Genomic DNA, 19,103 nt, shown 5'->3' with positions numbered 1-19,103 from the left:
TGTTTTGCAAAAATGTGCATACTGGGAGAAACTTGCACTGAAATGCCAGTGAATTGCAAACTGATGCGAAAAACTAAATGAGAAATTGAAATTTGTCAGATTTGCCCATCCCTTCTGTTTGCATGAAATTGTAGCTGCCTTCCCCTATCAAGTTGTTCCTGGTGCTCTTTTGATCACCTGTTTGTTTATTTCACAACTGTTTGTTCATAGCTGTCATCTTGCATAGGAAGGCAATGGGCCTTCCTGCCTTTCTCAACCTGGTGCCTTCCAAATACCTTCTTTGGCTGCCTGATAATCTGTGACCATTGGTCATACTGCCAAGGAGCTCAGTGTGACATACACTGTTCTCTCCCTCCTCATCTAACCCCACAACAACTGTGTGAGGTAGGCTAGACTGAGTGGCAGTGACTGGCCCAAAGTCACCCAGTGAGCTTTGTGGGAGATTTAAACCTTGGTCTCCCAGGTCCTAGTCTGAGACTTTAACTAAACCACTAAACCACCCTGGCTCACTGGAAGCTGGGGCCCAGCAATATCAGGAGGACACCATGTTGGGCAAGGCTAAGCTGTGAGGATCAGTGCAGCACACAGACAGACCCCCCAAGTGTCCCTATTTTCCAGGGACATCCCAGCTTTAGAGAAGCTGCCCTGGTTTCTGATTTGATCCTGGAATGTCCCACTTTTCCTTAGGAGGTCCCTATTTTCACTGGAGAAATGTTGGAGGGTATGCACAAAGGTTATTTTTCCATGGTGATTATAATTTCCAATCAGTTATACTTTCACTTGCTACATTTTAATAGCTTGTGAAGAGTTTCTTGATGGCTGTAAAAATTAGTTTTTGCACGTTACTGGCCGCTGTTTCATTTATCTTATAACCTAAAAGTGCTGCTAGTTTATTCTGATTACAGATAATGAAGTGTAATTGGCTGATATGGAGAAAATATAATGTTTGCTGGAGGGGGGGTTGTTTTTGTTTTTGTTGGAAGCAGAAATTAGTAGGATTTAAGTAGTTTCACCTGACCTCTGAACATGGGATATACGTCTTGAATTCCTCTAAGTGTGGCGGTGCTCAAATCTGCAGGACTTTTCTATAAAAATACCCACTAAATGTCTCAACCCAGACTTTAGAATCAGTAGTTAAATTTGTGGGTGAGAATTTTTAAATCATATTTTCAGGGTGGATGTTTTAACTCTGTGTTTGGAGTAATGATGGAAAGAAAGAAAGTGAACCGGGGTACTTTCCTTGGTTCATTCTCTTCCCTCCTTTCAGACCACTCTTGTTTGTGAATTTAAAAGAGAAAAAATCCTGCCTGCATCTTGAGCAAATTCTAACTGAGAACTGGTTCATGGTCTGGTTTTATCATTCTCAATATGGATAACTGTATTCCATAAAAGTAAAAAATACATTAAATGTAAATTCTGAAACATTGGGTGGTGCTCAGCTAAGTCATACTTAGACCCATTGAAACCAACAGACTTTACTTATGTAAACACAATGATTTATGTCGGTCTGCTCCATGACTAACATAGAATGCTGCCCTTTTGCAAAACCGTTTTAACGGTACTTTTTTAAAAAAAGTTTAAAATGCACTGTTTTGCTCTAGATACATATATGTGCACAAGCACACAAATATGTGTTGACAAATGTTTAATCCTACTTGGGACTGAGTTGATCTCCCTCATACTGCACTTGGACATCCCAGTAAACTGTGGGTGTTTAAGAGGATCCGGCCAGCAGACTGGATGTTGTGCTCTTGCACTCGCCAGTAACCTGATGTCACCACAACACTAGGTGACTCGACTTTAAAGAAAAGAATTAGGAGTACACTTGATGTGCATTCCCAGTTCTTCTTTTTAGCCATGGCTTGAACTTTTCCATACTTGATGTCATACATGATGATAGGCCTTGAAAAGTTGGGTGGGATTTGCCCAGTGCGCCCTGATGATGTGGGTCTAATTAGGCTGAACATGCTGGAGGTTTCCCACTGCCTCACTAAACTATGGATTGGTAAGATGTAAATGAACCTATCATCCTCTCCAGCCTCTTCCATGATCGCAGGAGGACTTAAAAGCATTTGCTTCTAGTCAACTGCAGTGTGTTTTGTCTGAACCAATAAACTGTGGTTAACATTAAGTAGTCCTAATTTCAAACAAGCCACCTCTAAAACTGTGGTTTCTGAAACTTGCTTGTTAGCCCCAGTTTTGAATCTGTACGGCATGGCAAGCCATGGTCAAAAGTTTCCCAAGTTCTCTACCTGCTTAAGGAGGAAGAGCAGGGAAGCATGTTAATCTAGGACAGTGACATGGGGTTTAAAAGCTCTTCCTGTGCCTAGAAGACCCTTTACAGCCTTCACCCCAAACTTCTCCATTTTGGAGAAGCTATGTCAAACTGGCCCCTGCCACACACATCTGTTGTCTTACATAACATGAGATGTTAGGCAAGTATGAATTGGGAGTTAAATCACACACATAAACATATATGCTATGTAAGTTGCACATTATGGAGTAATGTTGATCACAAGAACTTTGCATGTAAAACACATTTCAGGGAGCATCACATCTTGATGCTAATGAAATCAAAGAAGAGAATAAAGTTAAACCAGAACATCACTTTTATTTTCATTTGGTGGTGTGTGGGGGGGGGGGGAGCATGTGTTTTTCTGACCAACGTAAGCCACTCAACCAACTAGGTTTTATTGTCCTAAACTCATCTGACTGTGTTCCTAACACAAATTTTCTTCTCAGTTTACCAAATGGGAAAGCAAAACTGTCAATACAATAAAGGATTATGAGCCTATTGTCTATTTACTTGGAGAGGTCTTTAACTGAATATTAGATGGGGAAATAGAGACATTCTGGGTCACCTTGTGTCCCATGCAGCTGGATGCTACTTGGAAAAACTGTTTTCAGATAATGAAACTGGGAAATTATTTTTACAGGTATACAGAACACATAACTATATATAGAAATGAAAAATGGTTCTGTAAGTTGACTTTTTCATGGAATTGCCCAGTTCCACCCTTACCTGATGAGTCCCTCTGGGGTCAGTTCAGTCTCTTGCCGTCCACTAAAATACGGTAGACCTCATTTTATTAAAGTTTGTTTAATGGACCATTTGATAAAATAGTGGAGGTGCATATTTCACAGAAGCTTGTGGGCTACTTGCTTTCCTTTAGCACTATAGAATTACACTTGACTGCGGCAGCCAGTAAAACCAGTTCTTTTTTTCTGGGGGTATGTAGGGGTACGCAAACCCCTAAACATTTTGTGAATCTAAGTTTGGTCTCATTGAGGGGGCAGTGTTTCATTATGAGTAGGAAAATGAGAGTACCAATAAACATTTTTTAAAGAAAAAAAAACCTGAGTAAAACTGTTATTTTTTCAGTACTGAGGTTACTGGGGTCTGAACAGCAGCAGTTCACTGGAGGACTGCTAACTTTCACTGCTGACTAAGGAGGTCAGAAACATTAGGAAGACACTTATTTAACAAAGTAATAATAGTAAATAAAAATAAAATAAAAATGTGACCTCACCCCCAAGACCATTCCATTGTTAAGTATCCACCCTCCCAAAAATTCAACCTCTCTTGCGGTGGTTTGACCCATTTCCGTTTTAACACTACAGATTCTACAAATACCTTCCATATCTCCTCAGAATAATTTCTCCTGCATATTTTCTGTTTTACCTTAATAGCACATGTTAATTTATCATTAATAGCTTATATCCCACACCTCTATACACCATTCTTCCATTTTATATTCACTTTGCTACTTCCACTTCCTAGCTATAACAACTCTTGCAGCCATCAGTAAAGGAAGAGCTTTTTAATGGTAAGAGCTGCTCAACAGTGGAGCGGACTCCCTCAGATTGTGGTGGACACAATTACTGCTGAATGGGTATGGGGGGGGCTTGTTCTACCACCACCTTCTAGCAAGGAAGCTTGATCCCTATTTAAAACTGGAAACTAGTAGTGTGTAATGTGCTGAGATCTATAATTGGGAAGAGGAGCTATATTGATATCCACACACTGGGCCTGTTCATGCTTCCATTTGCCCAGGCACATTCCCCAGAGAAAACCCACGGTTTAGTACCGAGTCGGCCCAAATGGCAATCAGGTTTTCTGCGGATTGCTGTTTGTTCTGATTTAGCAGTAAATAGCATGTTTTCCCAGGGAAACCTGTGAGGCAAACAAAAAACCACTCAGATCTGTGCCTAGGAAGCACAGCACAAGTGAAAAACCTCTTGGACTCACGCTTTCTAGGTGCAGGATGAGCAAAGTGTGAACGAGCCCACAGTTAAGAGTATGTGTTATATCTACATACATATATGCAGAGTATCTGTGTGTACACATTTTGGGATTTTAAATAAATAACACACTTCACTAAGAAACAGACATAAAGATAAAGGGGCCCCTGACCATTAGGTCCAGTCGTGGCCGACTCTGGGGTTGTGGTGCTCATCTCGCTTTATTGGCCGAGGGAGCCGGCGTACAGCTTCCAGGTCATGTGGCCAGCATGACTAAGCCTCTTCTGGCGAACCAGAGCAGCGCACGGAAACACTGTTTACCTTCCTGCCAGAGCGGTACCTATTTATATACTTGCACTTTGACGTGCTTTCAAACTGCTAGGTTGGCAGGAGCAGGGACCGAGCAACGGGAGTTCACCCCGTCATGGGGATTCGAACCGCCGACACTGAACCACAGTTAATTACATGCTACAGTGTTTGTATTGTTGGCAGATCATAATAAAAAAAATCCAAGGGAAGCCTTGTGGTCCATAAAAAAAAAGTTCCAAAGATAAGGGATACTGTAATTTTATTAGGACAAACCAAGAAGTCACAAAAATGTGGTAACCTTTCCAGTTCTTCAAAACTTCCATCAGGCAAAATGATACACAAAGTGGGAAGGACGGGGGTTGGATGGAGATTTTATTATTATTTTGGTAGAAAAATCAGGTAGGATGTTGCAACAATGAGGTCTGCTTATGGGTTGGTGTTTCACGATGAAGACAGCAGACTTAAGTGCCTGTCTGGTGCTGAGGTACCAAATTGCACACCTGAGAAAATGAAACCTGGCTTACAAGATGGTTCGTTCAGTGTGCCCGGCTGGGCTGGGCGCAATGGGTTTCCTGGGGGGAGGGGGGAGCTAGGCATGCTGACATCAGGTGCACCCACACCTGCACCCATGACGTGCATGGTCCTGCACAAAAAATTGTGGGTGCCCTGCCTCTTCATGGGGAACATTGTGGGGGCTGGAGCACCCACAGCCCCACACATTCGTCGCCTGTGGTTCTCTGCCAAGAGGCATTGTTTGTTAGTGACTGCGATTTTTGCATTGCATTGTCATTCAACATACAGTTTTCTCCTTTCTATACTTGCCCACTAAGATATTGCTTAATGCATCTGACAAAGTGAGCTTGACTCCCTGAAATGTCATGATAAAATATTGTTACATCTCTAAGGCACCACAAGCCTCACTCTTAGATTTTCAAGTATTTAAATGTGAATTAAAGCGCCAACAAACACACCTCAGAAATGGCAGCCAGAATGCAAATTTCAGCCTGTCCTTTGTTTGAAAATGGTGGTTTGTTATTAATCTGGTTTCACATATTTGTAGAATCTGTTTAGCATTAGAGCTTTACAGTAATGAGCAGGTAGCTAACATTGTTTAACTCTTTTTTTTTCCTTTAAAGAATGGTTCCAGCTTCCATGTTTTTGATCAGAGTCGGTTTGCCAAGGAGGTGCTGCCTAAGTATTTCAAACACAACAACATGGCCAGCTTTGTGCGACAACTGAACATGTGTAAGTAACATTCCCAAGATTTAGAAAGTACAGTCTTGCTTGTATGATGGAGGAAATGTCATGATTAAAATGAATTTTGTACTTTTAAAATGTGGTTTTAGTACGTTGCCAGACCTAAAAAGCAGAAGCACTAGAGCTGACTTATGTATTTGGCAACCTAGTAAGTTAATGTTTGTTAGAGGCATTTAAGTTTATGATATATTCACATACAATGGCTGCGAAGAGCAGCAAAAGAAGAAAAAAAAAGGTGCCAGGTACTCTGTACTGGTGAGCAGCACCACAAAGAGGCACAGTTTAAAGGTGAAATAAACGGGATACCAGTTTTTAAATCTCACTTCTCTTCAAAGAATTGAGATAAAAATAATAGTGACATAAATAAAAAGTTATATATCAGCAGCTAGCAATAGTTCAACATGAAGGAAGCAAGAGACAGGGGGCGGGGCGGGGAGAGAGACCACTGGTCTCTCGCTTTTCTGGGTCCGCAGCCAGGGACTCCTTTAATCTGGAGGAGGCAGGGTAGGCACACTGAGAATTCTCCACTGCCTCCCACCTTCTTGGGGGCTCCACACAAAGTGGGAATAGTGGAAATATTGAAGATGTAGACTTATTGCTGATCTGGGATTTTGACAGATGCTTCCCCCCCCCCCCGTCCTCTAGAAATGGCACACTGATTCGCAAGCACATGTTTGCCACATCCACACTTTTGTGCAGTCATAGATGTATACCTAATTTGTAAATCAGCACCCCACCCCACCCATCCTCCTGCTTCTCACCAGGCTTCTGTTTGTCCATTTAGATGGCTTTAGGAAAGTGGTGAACATTGAACAAGGTGGCCTTGTCAAGCCTGAACGTGATGACACTGAGTTCCAGCACCTTTATTTCCTACAAGGCCATGAACACCTCCTTGAGCACATCAAAAGGAAGGTAGGAAATGCAAGTAACTATTAGGCTGTTCTGATCATGTGCTACGTACGGCCTGCTTGGGAGAGGATAGGAATTACCTCTTACCATGCAGGTGGCATATACATAACATAAGAGTAAATGTAAAGGGACCGCTGACCATTAGGTCCAGTCGTGGCCGACTCTGGGGTTGCGGCGCTCATCTCGCTTTATTGGCCGAGGGAGCCGGCTTACAGCTTCCGGGTCATGTGGCCAGCATGACTAAGCCACTTCTGGCAAACTAAAGCAGCGCACGGAAATGCCATTTACCTTCCCGCCAGAGCAGTACCTATTTATCTACTTACACTTTGATGTGCTTTCCAACTCCTAGGTTGGCAGGAGCAGGGACCAAGCAACGGGAGCTCAAACCGTCAACATTCCAGTTGACAAGTCCTAGGCTCTGTGGTTTAACCCACAGCGCCACCCACGTCCCCCAACGTAAGCGTAGCCCAATACAAAAAAAAGAAAACATTCATCCCCATCAAGTCCTAGTGAAAGCAGCATTGAGTCCAATGGGACTTAGGGCAACTGCATGCACTACATGGTATTATCTTTATTATATTTAATTTAGATACCAGTTAATTGCCAAAACAGCTTCTAAGCGATTTACAAGTATAAAACCAATTACCAAAATATAGTTACACATCATTAAAATATGCAATAAATAATTGCATCAAAACATTAAAATCAATATCCACAATTAAAATATTCAGTGAACAAACCCATTAAAACAGCAAGCCTTATATTGTTGTTGTTGTTGTTGTTGTTGTTGTTGTTGTTATTTTATTTTCCACCCTCCTTCCCAGCTTGAGCTCTGTAGGATTATCTAAACCTGGGAGAGATCATGTGACATCAGGGATTGCCCCTGCCATAGTCCAGGCTCTGGACAAGGGAAGGTGTCCTCACCAGATAAAAATAACACTTGCCAGCAAATGTATTTATGTTTCCCTGACATTCACCCACTGCATTTTTAGGAGTATGCTTGCAAAAGCTCAGGAATGCACTGGGTGAAGAGGGCCTTAGTTGCATTTAGCATTCCCTGGATTGTGTTTCCTACCTCACACATTTGCACAATGTATCCTTCTATTTCTGCTTCTTTCTTTGGTTGTTTCTTCAGGTATCCATTGTGAAAAGTGAAGAAACCAAGATGCGCCAAGAAGACCTTAGCAGATTACTGTACGAGATCCAGATCCTCCGGGGTCAGCAAGAGACAATGGAGTGTCAGGTGCAGGACATGAAGCAGTAAGTGAATGCTGCCAGAAGCATCCTGGCATTGCAGGGGGTAGAACTAGATGACCCTCGGGGGTCCCTTCCAGCTCCACAGTGCTATGATTCTATGGCAGTTACCTGAATATGGGCCCATCTTTACTCCAGATGTCAGACCTACGATTTCTATGTCAAAGATTAAGGCCTGACATTCAAATAACTGTAGACTCTCTCCAGTTTGGGTGAGCGCAAGGGCCCAAGGCCTGTGCCCAATCTCGGCAGGAGTTGTGGCAGGGGTCCGAATGGACCCAAAGAGAGAAGACAACAAAAATTGATGCAGCCTCATAGTTAGATATCTATATATAAAACTCTAAAGGTGCTCTAAGGACAACCTTCCCCTCCCTTTAGTAAGGGAAACAAAAGTTACTGGCACTTATGATTTCCAGATTGTCAGTGCAATCCTATAAATGTTATCTGAGAAATAAGTCCCGGTGAGGTCAGTCGTGCTTATTCTGTCGTAGGTTTGTTTAAGATTGCTGCCAGAATCACGAAGGCCTACAAGTACGCATTCACTGTTGATTCATTCAGAGACTCAGCCTGCGGTTCTCTCTTCCTTTCAGGCAGAATGAAGTTTTGTGGAGGGAAGTTGTGTGTCTCAGGCAGAATCATTCACAGCATGAGAAAGTGATCAACAAGGTAACATTTCTGTTGATGCCAATAATGTGGTGGGGAGTATTTGCTACTTGCAGATTGGGGGGTGGTTGGCTTCATTGGAATTGGCACATGGTCAATGGTCAGGGCTTTCTCAAGGAACTCAGGGGAATGTGGTTCTGTGTGACAGATGGGCTCATCTGATACAGGAGTGGGGAACATTTTCAACCCAAAGGGCATATTTCCTCATGAGCGGCATTCCCACATGGGCAACCTCTTAGGTGCCACATGCCAATGCTGGGCAGGGTTAGAGGCAAAAGTGGGTGGAGCAATAGAATGGACTCTTGCCTCTGTACAATAGGCTACATTCCAGCCATGCAAAGCCTCATGTTTATACACACATGCACACACACTCTTCCATCTGTCCTTGCCCTCACAGCCTGAAGAAGACAAGCTTTCCTAATTTGTGCAGATGCTTCAGGACTAGGATAGCTACATTTCATCTCAGGAATCACCCAGGTTTCTGAGCCAATGTGGCACAAAGTTGGGGTGCCTTCTGTTGCCCCTGGGCAGGGTAGCATCTATCAATATGACCACCCTCCCCAAGAGTCCCTTCCTATTCCAAGTGTTGCATGTTCACTGCATTCATTGAAGAGTGCACACTTTTGATGTATGCTTACATTCATGTTGAGGAAGATGGCCATGTCTGTCTCATCTTGCCTGCCCCTGTCCTTCATTTTTGGAAACGTGAAAGTTGCCTTATATAAGAAGTTGCCTTACATCAAGTCAGATCATTGCTCCATCTAGATCTGTCCTGTCTACACAAACTGGATGTGACTCTCCAGGACTGCAGGTTAGGGAGCTTCTCAAAGCACTACCTACAGATGTTGGGGGTTGAAAGCATGTATCTTCTCCATGCAAAGCAGATGCTTGCAGCCCTCCTTCCCCCGGAAGGGAGCTCCTCCTTGTGTGAGCAGAGAGGTGGACGGTGGAGTGCTGAATCACTGTGCTGACTGACAAACACCTGACCTTGGTTTCCCCTGACAGCTGATTCAGTTTCTCTTCGGCCAGCTCCAATCCAGCCCCAGCAATGCTGGAATAAAGAGAAAGCTGTAAGTACCCTCATGTGACTGCATGGACATGCACGGGCAAGAAACTAGTTGGGGGCTCACCCTTCATTTTAACCCCCCCTCCCAGCTCAGCTCCAAGTGGCGTGGTAGGTCACCAGACCTGGGCACCATGGTGACAGAAAAATGAATGGGGCTGGGAACTGATGAGTCAGAGCTGCTGACAGGTCTCATTCAGTGCCCTTGGAGAACCACCCTGTCAGCTTGCTGTGACCTTTGTTTTAGTGGTATACAGGGGATTGAAAGAAGAAACTTTGAAGAGAAAGGGGAGTGGAAGCAAGGTCCCCTGTGGAAACCACAGAGAGGTTTTCCAGTAATATCATTACAGGGGGTGGGTGGGGGGGAGGTGCACCTATGGGACTGCCAAGCCTATTAGGTGAGCTTATTAGGTAGCTGTAAACAGATGCAAAGTCTAGGGAAGGCCCGTGATGGTTTGCCATATGGACAGCCTAGGAACATTGGAGCTGCCTTGCTGGAGTAGACCAAGGGGAGGTCTAATTTAGGACTCTAGTTACAGGAGTAGCAACCCCACAGCTCTGGGCTCAGAGGACAAGCTGCTGTATTTGTGAGCGAGGGGTGGTGTGACTAGTGTTGGCAGGGGCTGATGGGAGTTGTAGTCCAAAACATCTGGAGGGCACCAGGTTGAAGAAGGCTGGTGTTGTGGAAATTGCTTTGAATGAGTGGGGAGCCTGGACTTCATGGAGCAGTTTCCGTGTGTTTGTGTTTCCAAGTGCCACCTGATCAGCTGAGAAGCCTCCTAAAGCCCCAAAGAAGCGCCAGCTGTTCTTTCCTTTAGCTGCCCCCGGAAAGATTCAACACTCACCCCCAGAACCAATGAGCTTTTGATAGTGTTCAGAGTGACTGAGATTAAGGATTTGGGCTTCCTTCTCTCAACAGACCTCTTATGCTGGATGATGGCAACTCTGCTCCACAAATTACAAAGTTCAGGAAGCATTTGTCTTTGGAACCCATTCATGACTCCTATTTCATCCAGTCGGTGAGTTTGGGATGACATCCATCTAATTTAGTCTTCTTGCCTGCTCTTATTTATTTGCAAGGTGCTAGCGATTAATCAAACATTTTTTAAAAAATTTTAAATTATTTTTAAACATACACCTGAAGCTGTCTTTTCCCTGAGTCAGATCACTGATCTATCTTGCTCAGTATTTGTTGTGTACAGCACTGAGTGGCAGTAGCTCTCTGGGATTTCAGATGGTAGACTTCTCCAGCCCTTACTAGAGATGCCAGGGAGTGAAACTGGGACTTACTGCATGCAAAACACATGCTTTGCCACACTAGGTTACCCTTTCAGTACAGATACTTGCAAACACTGTGAGTGACAGCAGGTGCTATCTAAGAAGAAGCAGACATTCTTTCACATATAGGAAACATTTCCTCTTTTTAAATGGTCCCTGCTGAAACAAGGGACTGTGTGCTTCATCTCAAAGCAAAGAAGTCATGCTTCTGCCCCGCCCACCCCCACCCCCACCCCCGCATCAAGATACAGTAGTTGCTTTATTCATGTTCGCATCTATGCAAATTTAATCAATTATTCAGTTAAATTTAAATTCTAATTCATTTAAATCAGATTGTTCCACTCAAGAATGCCTCCATGTTTTGCAAAAGCAACTTGTAGACAGCACATTTCTGTTTCACCAGGCCCTTTGGCTTTTAATCATCTGTGGCCTCAGAGGGGGGCGTGTTTTAATCCAGTTTCTAAAAAATAGAATTGCCTTTTAGATTTTTCTTTGTTTTCTATTATCCCAGTTTCAATGTATTTATCTGTTTGGTTCTTTTGTATTGTAAGTCACTTGGAGTTACTTTGTTTAAAAAAGTGAGCAATAAAGTTCACAAAATAAACTTGACTGGAAAAAACACTTGCGTGGCAAGTTCCCGCCCCCCCCCCCAAAGGAAATAAAGACACAAGACACAAGAGTTTAAGCTTAATGGGTCAAATTAGGCCACAACTTTATTGATTACAGGAATTGAGGGGTATTCACCACAGTTTAAGAAGGATATTGACAAGCTTGAACATGTGCAGAGGCGTGAGACCCAGGTGATAAAGGGTCTGGAAACCAAGCCTTATGAGGAACAGGAGTTAGCTATGTTTAACATGGAGAAATGTAGACCGAGAGGTGATATGATCTCCATCTACAGTTATCTAAAGGACTGGCCAATGGAGGATGGAGCAAGTTTGTTTTCTGCTGCTCCAGAGGGTAGGACCCAAAGCAAAGGATTCAAATTACAAGAAAGGAGATTCTAACTCAAGATTAGGAAGAACTTTCTGATGGTGATGTTAAGAGCTGTTCAATACCTTGTAAGGTAGTGAATGGACTCTCCTCCATTGGAGATATTTAAACAGAGGTTGGTTGGCCACCTCTCAGGGATTATTTAGCTATGATTTCTGCATTGCAAGGCTAGCTGACCCTTGGCTTCCCTTCCAACTTTACTGTTCTGTCATTCTATGACTTGAAGTGGTCTCAAATTTAATATTGTCCAATTGGTGCAGGTAAGGTAAAGGTAAAGGGACCCCTGACCATTAGGTCCAGTCATGACCGACTCTGGGGTTGTGGTGCTCATCTCGCTTTATTGGCTGAGGGAGCCGGCGTACATCTTCCAGGTCATGTGGCCAGCATGACTAAGCCTCTTCTGGTGAACCAGAGCAGTGAACGGAAACACCGTATACCTTCCCGCCAGAGCGGTACCTATTTATCTACTTGCGCTTTGATGTGCTTTCAAACTGCTAGGTTGGCAGGAGCAGGGACTGAGCAACGGGAGCTCACCCCATCGCGGGGATTCGAACCGCTGACCTTCTGATCGGCAAGTCCTAGGCTCTGTGGTTTAACCCACAGCGTCACCGGTGTCCCCATTGGTGCAGGTACTACCGGTATATAGAGCAGCTCCCCACGCATGACTTAAGTCTATAGGCTAACATTACCCAACTGCACCGCTGACTGTTACAATGGCGCTTTACTGTTACATTGTTCAAAAATATGTCTTTCCCCCCATCCTTGCCTGCAGCCATCTGCAGAACCTGCTTCATGCTTAAACAGCCCTGCTGTCCCCGGAGGGCCAATAATATCAGATGTTACTGAAGTGTCACCATCTAATGCTGTGGTCATGCAGCCTTCTTCCAACAGGGAGAGGTAAGAAAAATCAAGTGTTTTAGTGAGCAACATGGATGGATGTAGGAGACAGAAATAAATAAATGCCACAGAAGACTGAATAGGCCAAGGCCAGCTTTGCCATTAGGGGCTCCTCCAGACGGGTGGTTTTTGTCTCCCCCCCCCCCACACTCCTGTGTGTGTTCTGCAACATGTGGGATACAGTGGTACCTCGGGTTAAGTACTTAATTCATTCCAGAGGTCCGTTCTTAACCTGAAACTGTTCTTAACCTGAAGCACCACTTTAGCTAATGGGGCCTCCTGCTGCTGCTGCTGCGCCGCCGGAGCACGATTTCTGTTCTCATGCTGAAGCAAAGTTCTTAACCTGAAGCACTATTTCTGGGTTAGCGGAGTCTGTAACCTGAAACGTATGTAACCTGAAGCGTATGTAACCCGAGGTACCACTGTACTTTAGTTGAGATTGCTGCATAGCAGGGGGTTGGACTAGATGACCCTTGGGATCCCTTCCATCTCTGCAATTCAATGATTCTATAATTCTACGTCACTGGTGCAATAATAATGCATTAGTGGTGGATTTATACTCAGTCGTCTGCTTATAATGCTGCTTTTGCAGGATGGACTCTGCCTATAGTGAGAATATAAAAAAAGGTTCCCCCTGCCACTTCTGCCTTTCAGTCCCCCCTCCCCCATTGTCCCAATTAGCATTTCCAATATTTATTTATTTTATTGCATTTATTTCCCACTTTTTTCCAACCAGCTCAGGGCAGTGTACATGGTTCTTGTCTTCCCCATGTTATCCTCACAACAGCCCTGTGAGGTAGGCTTAGTTGAGAGACAGTGCTTGGTCACCCAGTGAGTTTCCTGGCTGCTTGGAGATTTAAACCCTGGCCCCACAGGCTTAGTCCAACACCCTAACCATGATACCACGCTGTATTCATGCCCACTGCTTCTCTCCATTTTGCACCCTCCTCTTGATATGGGGGAGGAACTGACTTTCATGCACGTTGGTTTCTGCTGTGTTCGTAGTTTGGCCCTGGAGTGAGTTGAAAGGAAAAAAGCATCAGGGTGGCGCTGAAACTTGTCTTTGGTTCAGGGAAACCTGCCTCCTGCTGGTCAAGGAAGAACCCATTAGCCCTGAGCAGAAAGCCGCATCCACAGATCCTGCTGTCCCCTTGAGTGGCTGTAATGTCTGCTCAGACCCTCCTGTGTTGCCTGTTGCCATGGTTCAGTCTGTGTTAGACGGCAGAGGGAGCTGCGATGTGCCACAGCCAGCAAGTTTGCAGACACTTGACAGAAGAGGCAGAAGGGCACCTCTAGACAGGTGAGGGGAGGAGCGCCACTATGTGCTCTAGCACCACACTGTTTCATTGCTTGTGGGTGGAGAGTATTGCATGAAGGCTTTAGTCGTTGCAGCTATGCAGACATTTGCTTGTGCTTTAGGGGATCCTGAGGATTCAACTAGCAAAACACTTATTCTTTAGGTGCTCATCACAGCAAAAAGAACTATGGCAGAGATGGGGAGTGTGTGGTCCTCTGTATGATCTGGACTACAATTCCCATCATCCTTGAGCATTGGCTATTCCAGTTGGGGCTGATGGGAGCTTGAGTCCAACAACATCTGGAGGGCCACAGGCTCCCCATTCTTAGTCTATAGCTTAACCTAACTCCAGGTTAAGCTACGAAGTGGATCCTGGCATGAGACTCATAGGAGAATCCTATAACTTTCTTCAGAAACTTGTTATGAAGATAAAATGGGGGAAGACAAAACACCATGCCCTTGCCTTTTGTTCCTTGGACAACAGATGGGGGGAAAGAGTGTTGATCCACCTGTTATACAAATGCTTAACCTGAATCCCAGTGGGCAACTCTTCCTCTTGTGTTTTCACAGAGCAGAAATCTCTGATCCTTTAGATGGTGCTGATTTGAATCTGGAAGGCCTTCAGATCCTACTGAGAAACCAGCAGTATAATCTTGAAGCTGCCAATCCTTTGGATGTAAGTTTTTGTCTAACCATGATAAGAGTTTTATAGTTCCATCATTCTTGTTTTTCAAAGTTGTAGAAGCCACCCTTAGAGCAGATACAAGTCTTCAAATCCATAAACTCCTCACACACATTGAACCTAACTGGTTTCTGAATGGTAAATGGTAAAAGATATGCTTTGAGATTATCGGGTTTTGCTGGAAAATTTTGAGACTTGGCTGACTCAGTTAAGCTCACTAGCTGGCAGAGATTTGTGGAATTAAAATGAATGCAAAATGCACCCTCCAGCAGCAGCATTTTATTATTTTTAACCTAGAAATTTGGCTAATGAAATCTGAGTAAGCAAAATTTGGGCATTTCCTTTCCTTTTAGAAAATTTCAGGCAAAAGAAAGAAATGTACACAATACACGATTATTAACTTATGGAACTCCCTGCCACAAGATGTTCCCATCACAATCACACAATCTTCCTAGCCTGCCCCCCTCTGGTGCACAGAGTTTGGGTGAGTCAACAAAATTCAGCCACTGGTGGAATTTGGTTGCTCAGTCACCCACACAGGCTGTTTTGAAAGGCCTCCAGGGGCTGCAGAATATCTACATTTATTTTATAGCTTTCTTTGCCGCCTTCTTCTTCTTCTTCTTCTTCTTCTTCTTCTTCTTCTTCTTCTTCTTCTTCGTAACTAGAAATTTTTCAAAGAATTGGCAAAAACTGTTTCCTACAATCTGAATAACAGAAATCACCATGACTGAGATCCTACCTGTAGAATTAATTATACAGTTTGACGCCACCCTGATATCTGAGTGAGATTCCAGGGGGTCCAGGCACTTACGCAGGGTTCATGGTTCCTTGAGAATGAGGCACAGTGGAGACTGTGATGTATTTAGGATATATGGTTTATTTATACATATATACAACCGGAGCCTACAGTGGTGGGGGGGGGCGGCTCACAGCATTAACACCCCAATAGTGCCTTGCTTCCCCCATAGCCATAGTCTTGGATTTGAGCAGAAATCAAACATGGTTCTCTGTCTCTGTGACTTCCAAGTGTGCTGCTTTTCTGGCTTCCAGCTCTTAGCTTAAATCACTGCACTCTCCACTCTGGCCTTTGTTTTTCTAACTACTAGCCAGTTGAGGAAGGGAAGCACACCCATTTTGTTTCTGGCACAGATCCACTTCCTTTGTTCCCTTAATGGCCCATTACCTAGGCTATCACCTAGGGTAATAAGGGTCTTGACATACCCCCCACCCCAATGTGGGCAGAGCAGGAATCAAATGAAGCAAAAACCTTATATCCTCCTGATGTTTTTTAGCTGTGGTTCATCTTACGCCTTGTTTGTTTTAGGTTTTCAACCCCACTATATCTGCAAGTGAATGGAATTTGAATGACGTGGAGGCCAATTTGTCCTCGGTAAGACATGCATGTGTAGGATGGGAGAGGGGTGGGGTAGCATCTGAACACCACCAAACACCTGTGGCATTGAACTGGGAGGAACTTGCAGGAGACTCTGAGATAGGGCTGGACAAAGTCCTTCCACACAATACAAACAGAACCACACAGACGTTCGCCTGGCCTTCATTCCCATGAAAAGTGGGGAGGGGAAAATTTCTAGGGCCTGGTCATAGCCAAGGGAGGGTGTGGGGAAGGGCAGTCACCCCCCATCAAGTTAATCAGTACAAAATACTTAGCTGAGGTTCTGCCCCCCCAACATAAACCTGCCCCCCAATATAAATCCTGGCTATGCCCATGGATTAGTGTGAATCTCTAAATACTTTCGGGTGTGGGATATGTTTACTAGAAGGCTGGGTTGGCTTTTGCCTAGGAGCCCAAAATTTGCCTAAGGATGATGGAGAAATTTGATTTAGTTTGCATTTAAAGTTGAATCCACCAAACTTGCACAAGACTGAACAATATGCAAACCAAAACACGGTCATCCTTCCATTAATGCACTTCTCTGAATTTTGCAATGCCATTCACCAGCCAAGTAATATGTGCAAAATATATTAGTGAAAATAGCATGAACATAGTAGCCACGTGCCCAGACACAGCTGCTTTGGGCCTTAGACAGCCTTTCTCTGCATTTAGTGATGATAGTTGCCTACCTAGCACAGCTATTTCCAGGACAGCAGATGTAATGTTACTGCTTGATTGGTTTCTCTGTCACAACCCCCCTTTCTTCCTGCCTTTGTATAATTGTGCATTGTTGTAGTTTGTGTTTTTGCATCAGGACACAGATGCCAACTGTGGATCTGGAGAAGAATGCAAATAAAAGGTCCTCCCGAGTGTTAAATCCCCAAATTAATGCCTCTTGCTCAGGTACTGCTCATAGCTAACCTTCCACACAGATAAGTGACAGTCTACCATGCAGAGGCTGATTTTGCTGGCAGAAGCATCCCTAATTAGGAGCTCTTTGCAAGCAATTCAGCAAGTTGTGACATTTCAGAGAGAATGAACATTTTGCTTTTTCATTTGGCCTCCTGTGCTACCTTCTACCTCCTGTGCAATTTTCAGCAATGCAAGCCCCATCTCAATAACTCTGTTTGCACATAACACTTGCATGGCCAGGACTCCAGAAGCATTTAATCTTAGGGTGTGTTCACATTGCTGCCTTAGAACTCAGTGTTGTTTTTGGGTGCATTTTACAGCATTTTGCCCTTAGCAGTTCACATCAACCTGCCTTAGTGTCAGATTTGTTTCTGCTTGTGTGTGCACCTTGGACCCTTGACAGGTCAGGCTTCACCCCTGCAAAAGTGTTCACCCCTTGACTGGAGTTGCATTAGAAATGGTTTGCGGAACAATACATCCAACAGTAGTCCTTTATAACAAAGTACAGGATAAATGTGCATTTCGGATAATGTTTTGTGAACATGGATTCAAAGCTCAGCACTGGGAATGCTGGGAATGGTAACTGGGAATGTGAAACGAGCCCTTAATTTCCACTAATCTTGGCTTGATGTCGTATGGGAAGCAAAGATGCTGTTATAAATTCTAGTCAGTTGCAAACAAGTATTCAAGGTCACTGGGGAGTTAAGAAATCAAGAATATTCATAAATGTATATTGTTCCTTTAAAAAAATCAGAATGAACCTTTCCATCTGAGACTTGGTGAGTTAGGTGTCTTTCCATGATTCATGGTCATGGGTGGTGTGTGTTTGTGACTGGCAGAAGAGGGGAACGTATAGTGCCTGAGGTAGGGCATTGTAAAATTTTGCAGAGCTTCTAGAGGATTGTGAAACCCAGAGGTTCCACAGAAACAGGTTTGAAAAACACTGTGTTAGAGTGAGTTGCTGTATGTTGTTACAGTCTAACCTGCCTTCTAAAATTCGAAGATTTAGCAATCCAATAACCTAAATAAAACATTGGCTAGGTTGCTTGGTATCAGACACCTATCACATGGACCATTGTCTTATTCATTGTTCATCCTCTCCTCTGAGAGAGTAGATGTTATGTCACATTTTGTTTAGATCTCTGCCAATTCATGTTAACTAATACACTGGTAGAAATATTCTCTATTTTCTATTTGTGTTCTTAGGGAGAGACGTCATTCTGGAAAGCATCTGTCTGCACTTTTGGAGGAGCAACACTATGAATGTACCAAACAGTTTATCTTTTTACACTGGGTCTAGAACAGCACCTTCCTTCTTTCCTGTTGTGGACTTTAAAATCCCAATCTCAGTTACATCCCATCGAACCTGATCTCCCCGAATGAGAATGATGAGTGATCTTTTGCTTAGCTTAAACTATTTATGCCTTCCCTCCCCCCCCCGGGGGGGGGGGACATCTAACAGCCTGAATGTAAAGAAGTGGAAGTCAGTCACTCATAACAGATACACAAATGTGATGCAGTCATTTTTGTTTCTCTGTCAAAGGTTGTGACAGTTAGCTGTCAAAGGGATTATCTGTCTGTTTTTGAAGCTCCCATCATGCTACAAATGAAGCTTTTATTTCTGAACTGCTACTGACAGTGAGTGAGGAAGTGATCCCTACACACCGCTTTGGTCTTGTCCAATGCTCTGTGTCCAGTTTTTTCTCATGAGATATCTTAGACCTCAATAAAAAGGTACGTATCTTCCCATGTTCAGTCTGGGTCCCATGATCTCACAGGGACCATCCTGGTCATTGTCTCATCTCTCCTGTTTTACTATTGGAGCCTGAAAGGTCGTCTCTAATTTGTGCCTAATTCCCCATTCTGGTTACATCAGCACATAGTGCTATATTGACTGTTGTGCCAAACCTTGACATTATCAGGACCAGCTTGACAAATGCCAAATCTAGCTTGG

At 43.9% G+C, this 19,103-nt stretch overlaps 1 protein-coding gene across 3 annotated transcripts; it reads left to right on the top strand.

Moving 5' to 3' along the window:
• The first annotated feature begins 5,158 nt into the window (after positions 1-5,158).
• HSF4 (heat shock transcription factor 4) lies at positions 5,159-18,898 on the top strand. Of its 3 annotated transcripts, none has more exons than XM_081871603.1 (12): positions 5,160-5,796; positions 6,593-6,720; positions 7,853-7,977; positions 8,562-8,637; positions 9,640-9,704; positions 10,617-10,716; positions 12,741-12,865; positions 13,938-14,165; positions 14,733-14,838; positions 16,169-16,234; positions 17,052-17,140; positions 18,356-18,898. In XM_081871603.1, the coding sequence occupies exons 1-11, from the start codon at positions 5,766-5,768 to the stop codon at positions 17,091-17,093; spliced, it is 1,092 nt and encodes a 363-aa protein (XP_081727729.1). In that variant the 5' UTR covers positions 5,160-5,765; the 3' UTR covers positions 17,094-17,140; positions 18,356-18,898. The 3 variants fall into 3 exon arrangements, with proteins under 3 accessions (XP_081727728.1, XP_081727729.1, XP_081727727.1); XM_081871601.1 differs by having other exon boundaries at positions 17,034-17,140; XM_081871602.1 differs by lacking the exon at positions 17,052-17,140 and having other exon boundaries at positions 5,159-5,796.
• The last annotated feature ends 205 nt before the right edge of the window (positions 18,899-19,103 follow it).

Source organism: Podarcis erhardii (assembly GCF_964252035.2).
Source record: "Podarcis erhardii genome assembly, chromosome: 7".
Taxonomy (NCBI): Eukaryota; Metazoa; Chordata; class Lepidosauria; order Squamata; family Lacertidae; genus Podarcis; species Podarcis erhardii.
Note: the sequence above shows the minus strand (reverse complement) of the source record. Positions and strands in the feature narration are given on the sequence as shown.

Excerpts from the sequence above, each read along its gene's own strand:
- HSF4 (XM_081871601.1), top strand. The coding sequence starts at position 5,766 with ATGGCCAGCTTTGTGCGACAACTGAACATGT. Across the intron at positions 6,721-7,852 it reads TTGAGCACATCAAAAGGAAG|GTATCCATTGTGAAAAGTGA; the intron begins GTAGGAAATGCA and ends TTGTTTCTTCAG. Across the intron at positions 9,705-10,616 it reads GCTGGAATAAAGAGAAAGCT|ACCTCTTATGCTGGATGATG; the intron begins GTAAGTACCCTC and ends TTCTCTCAACAG.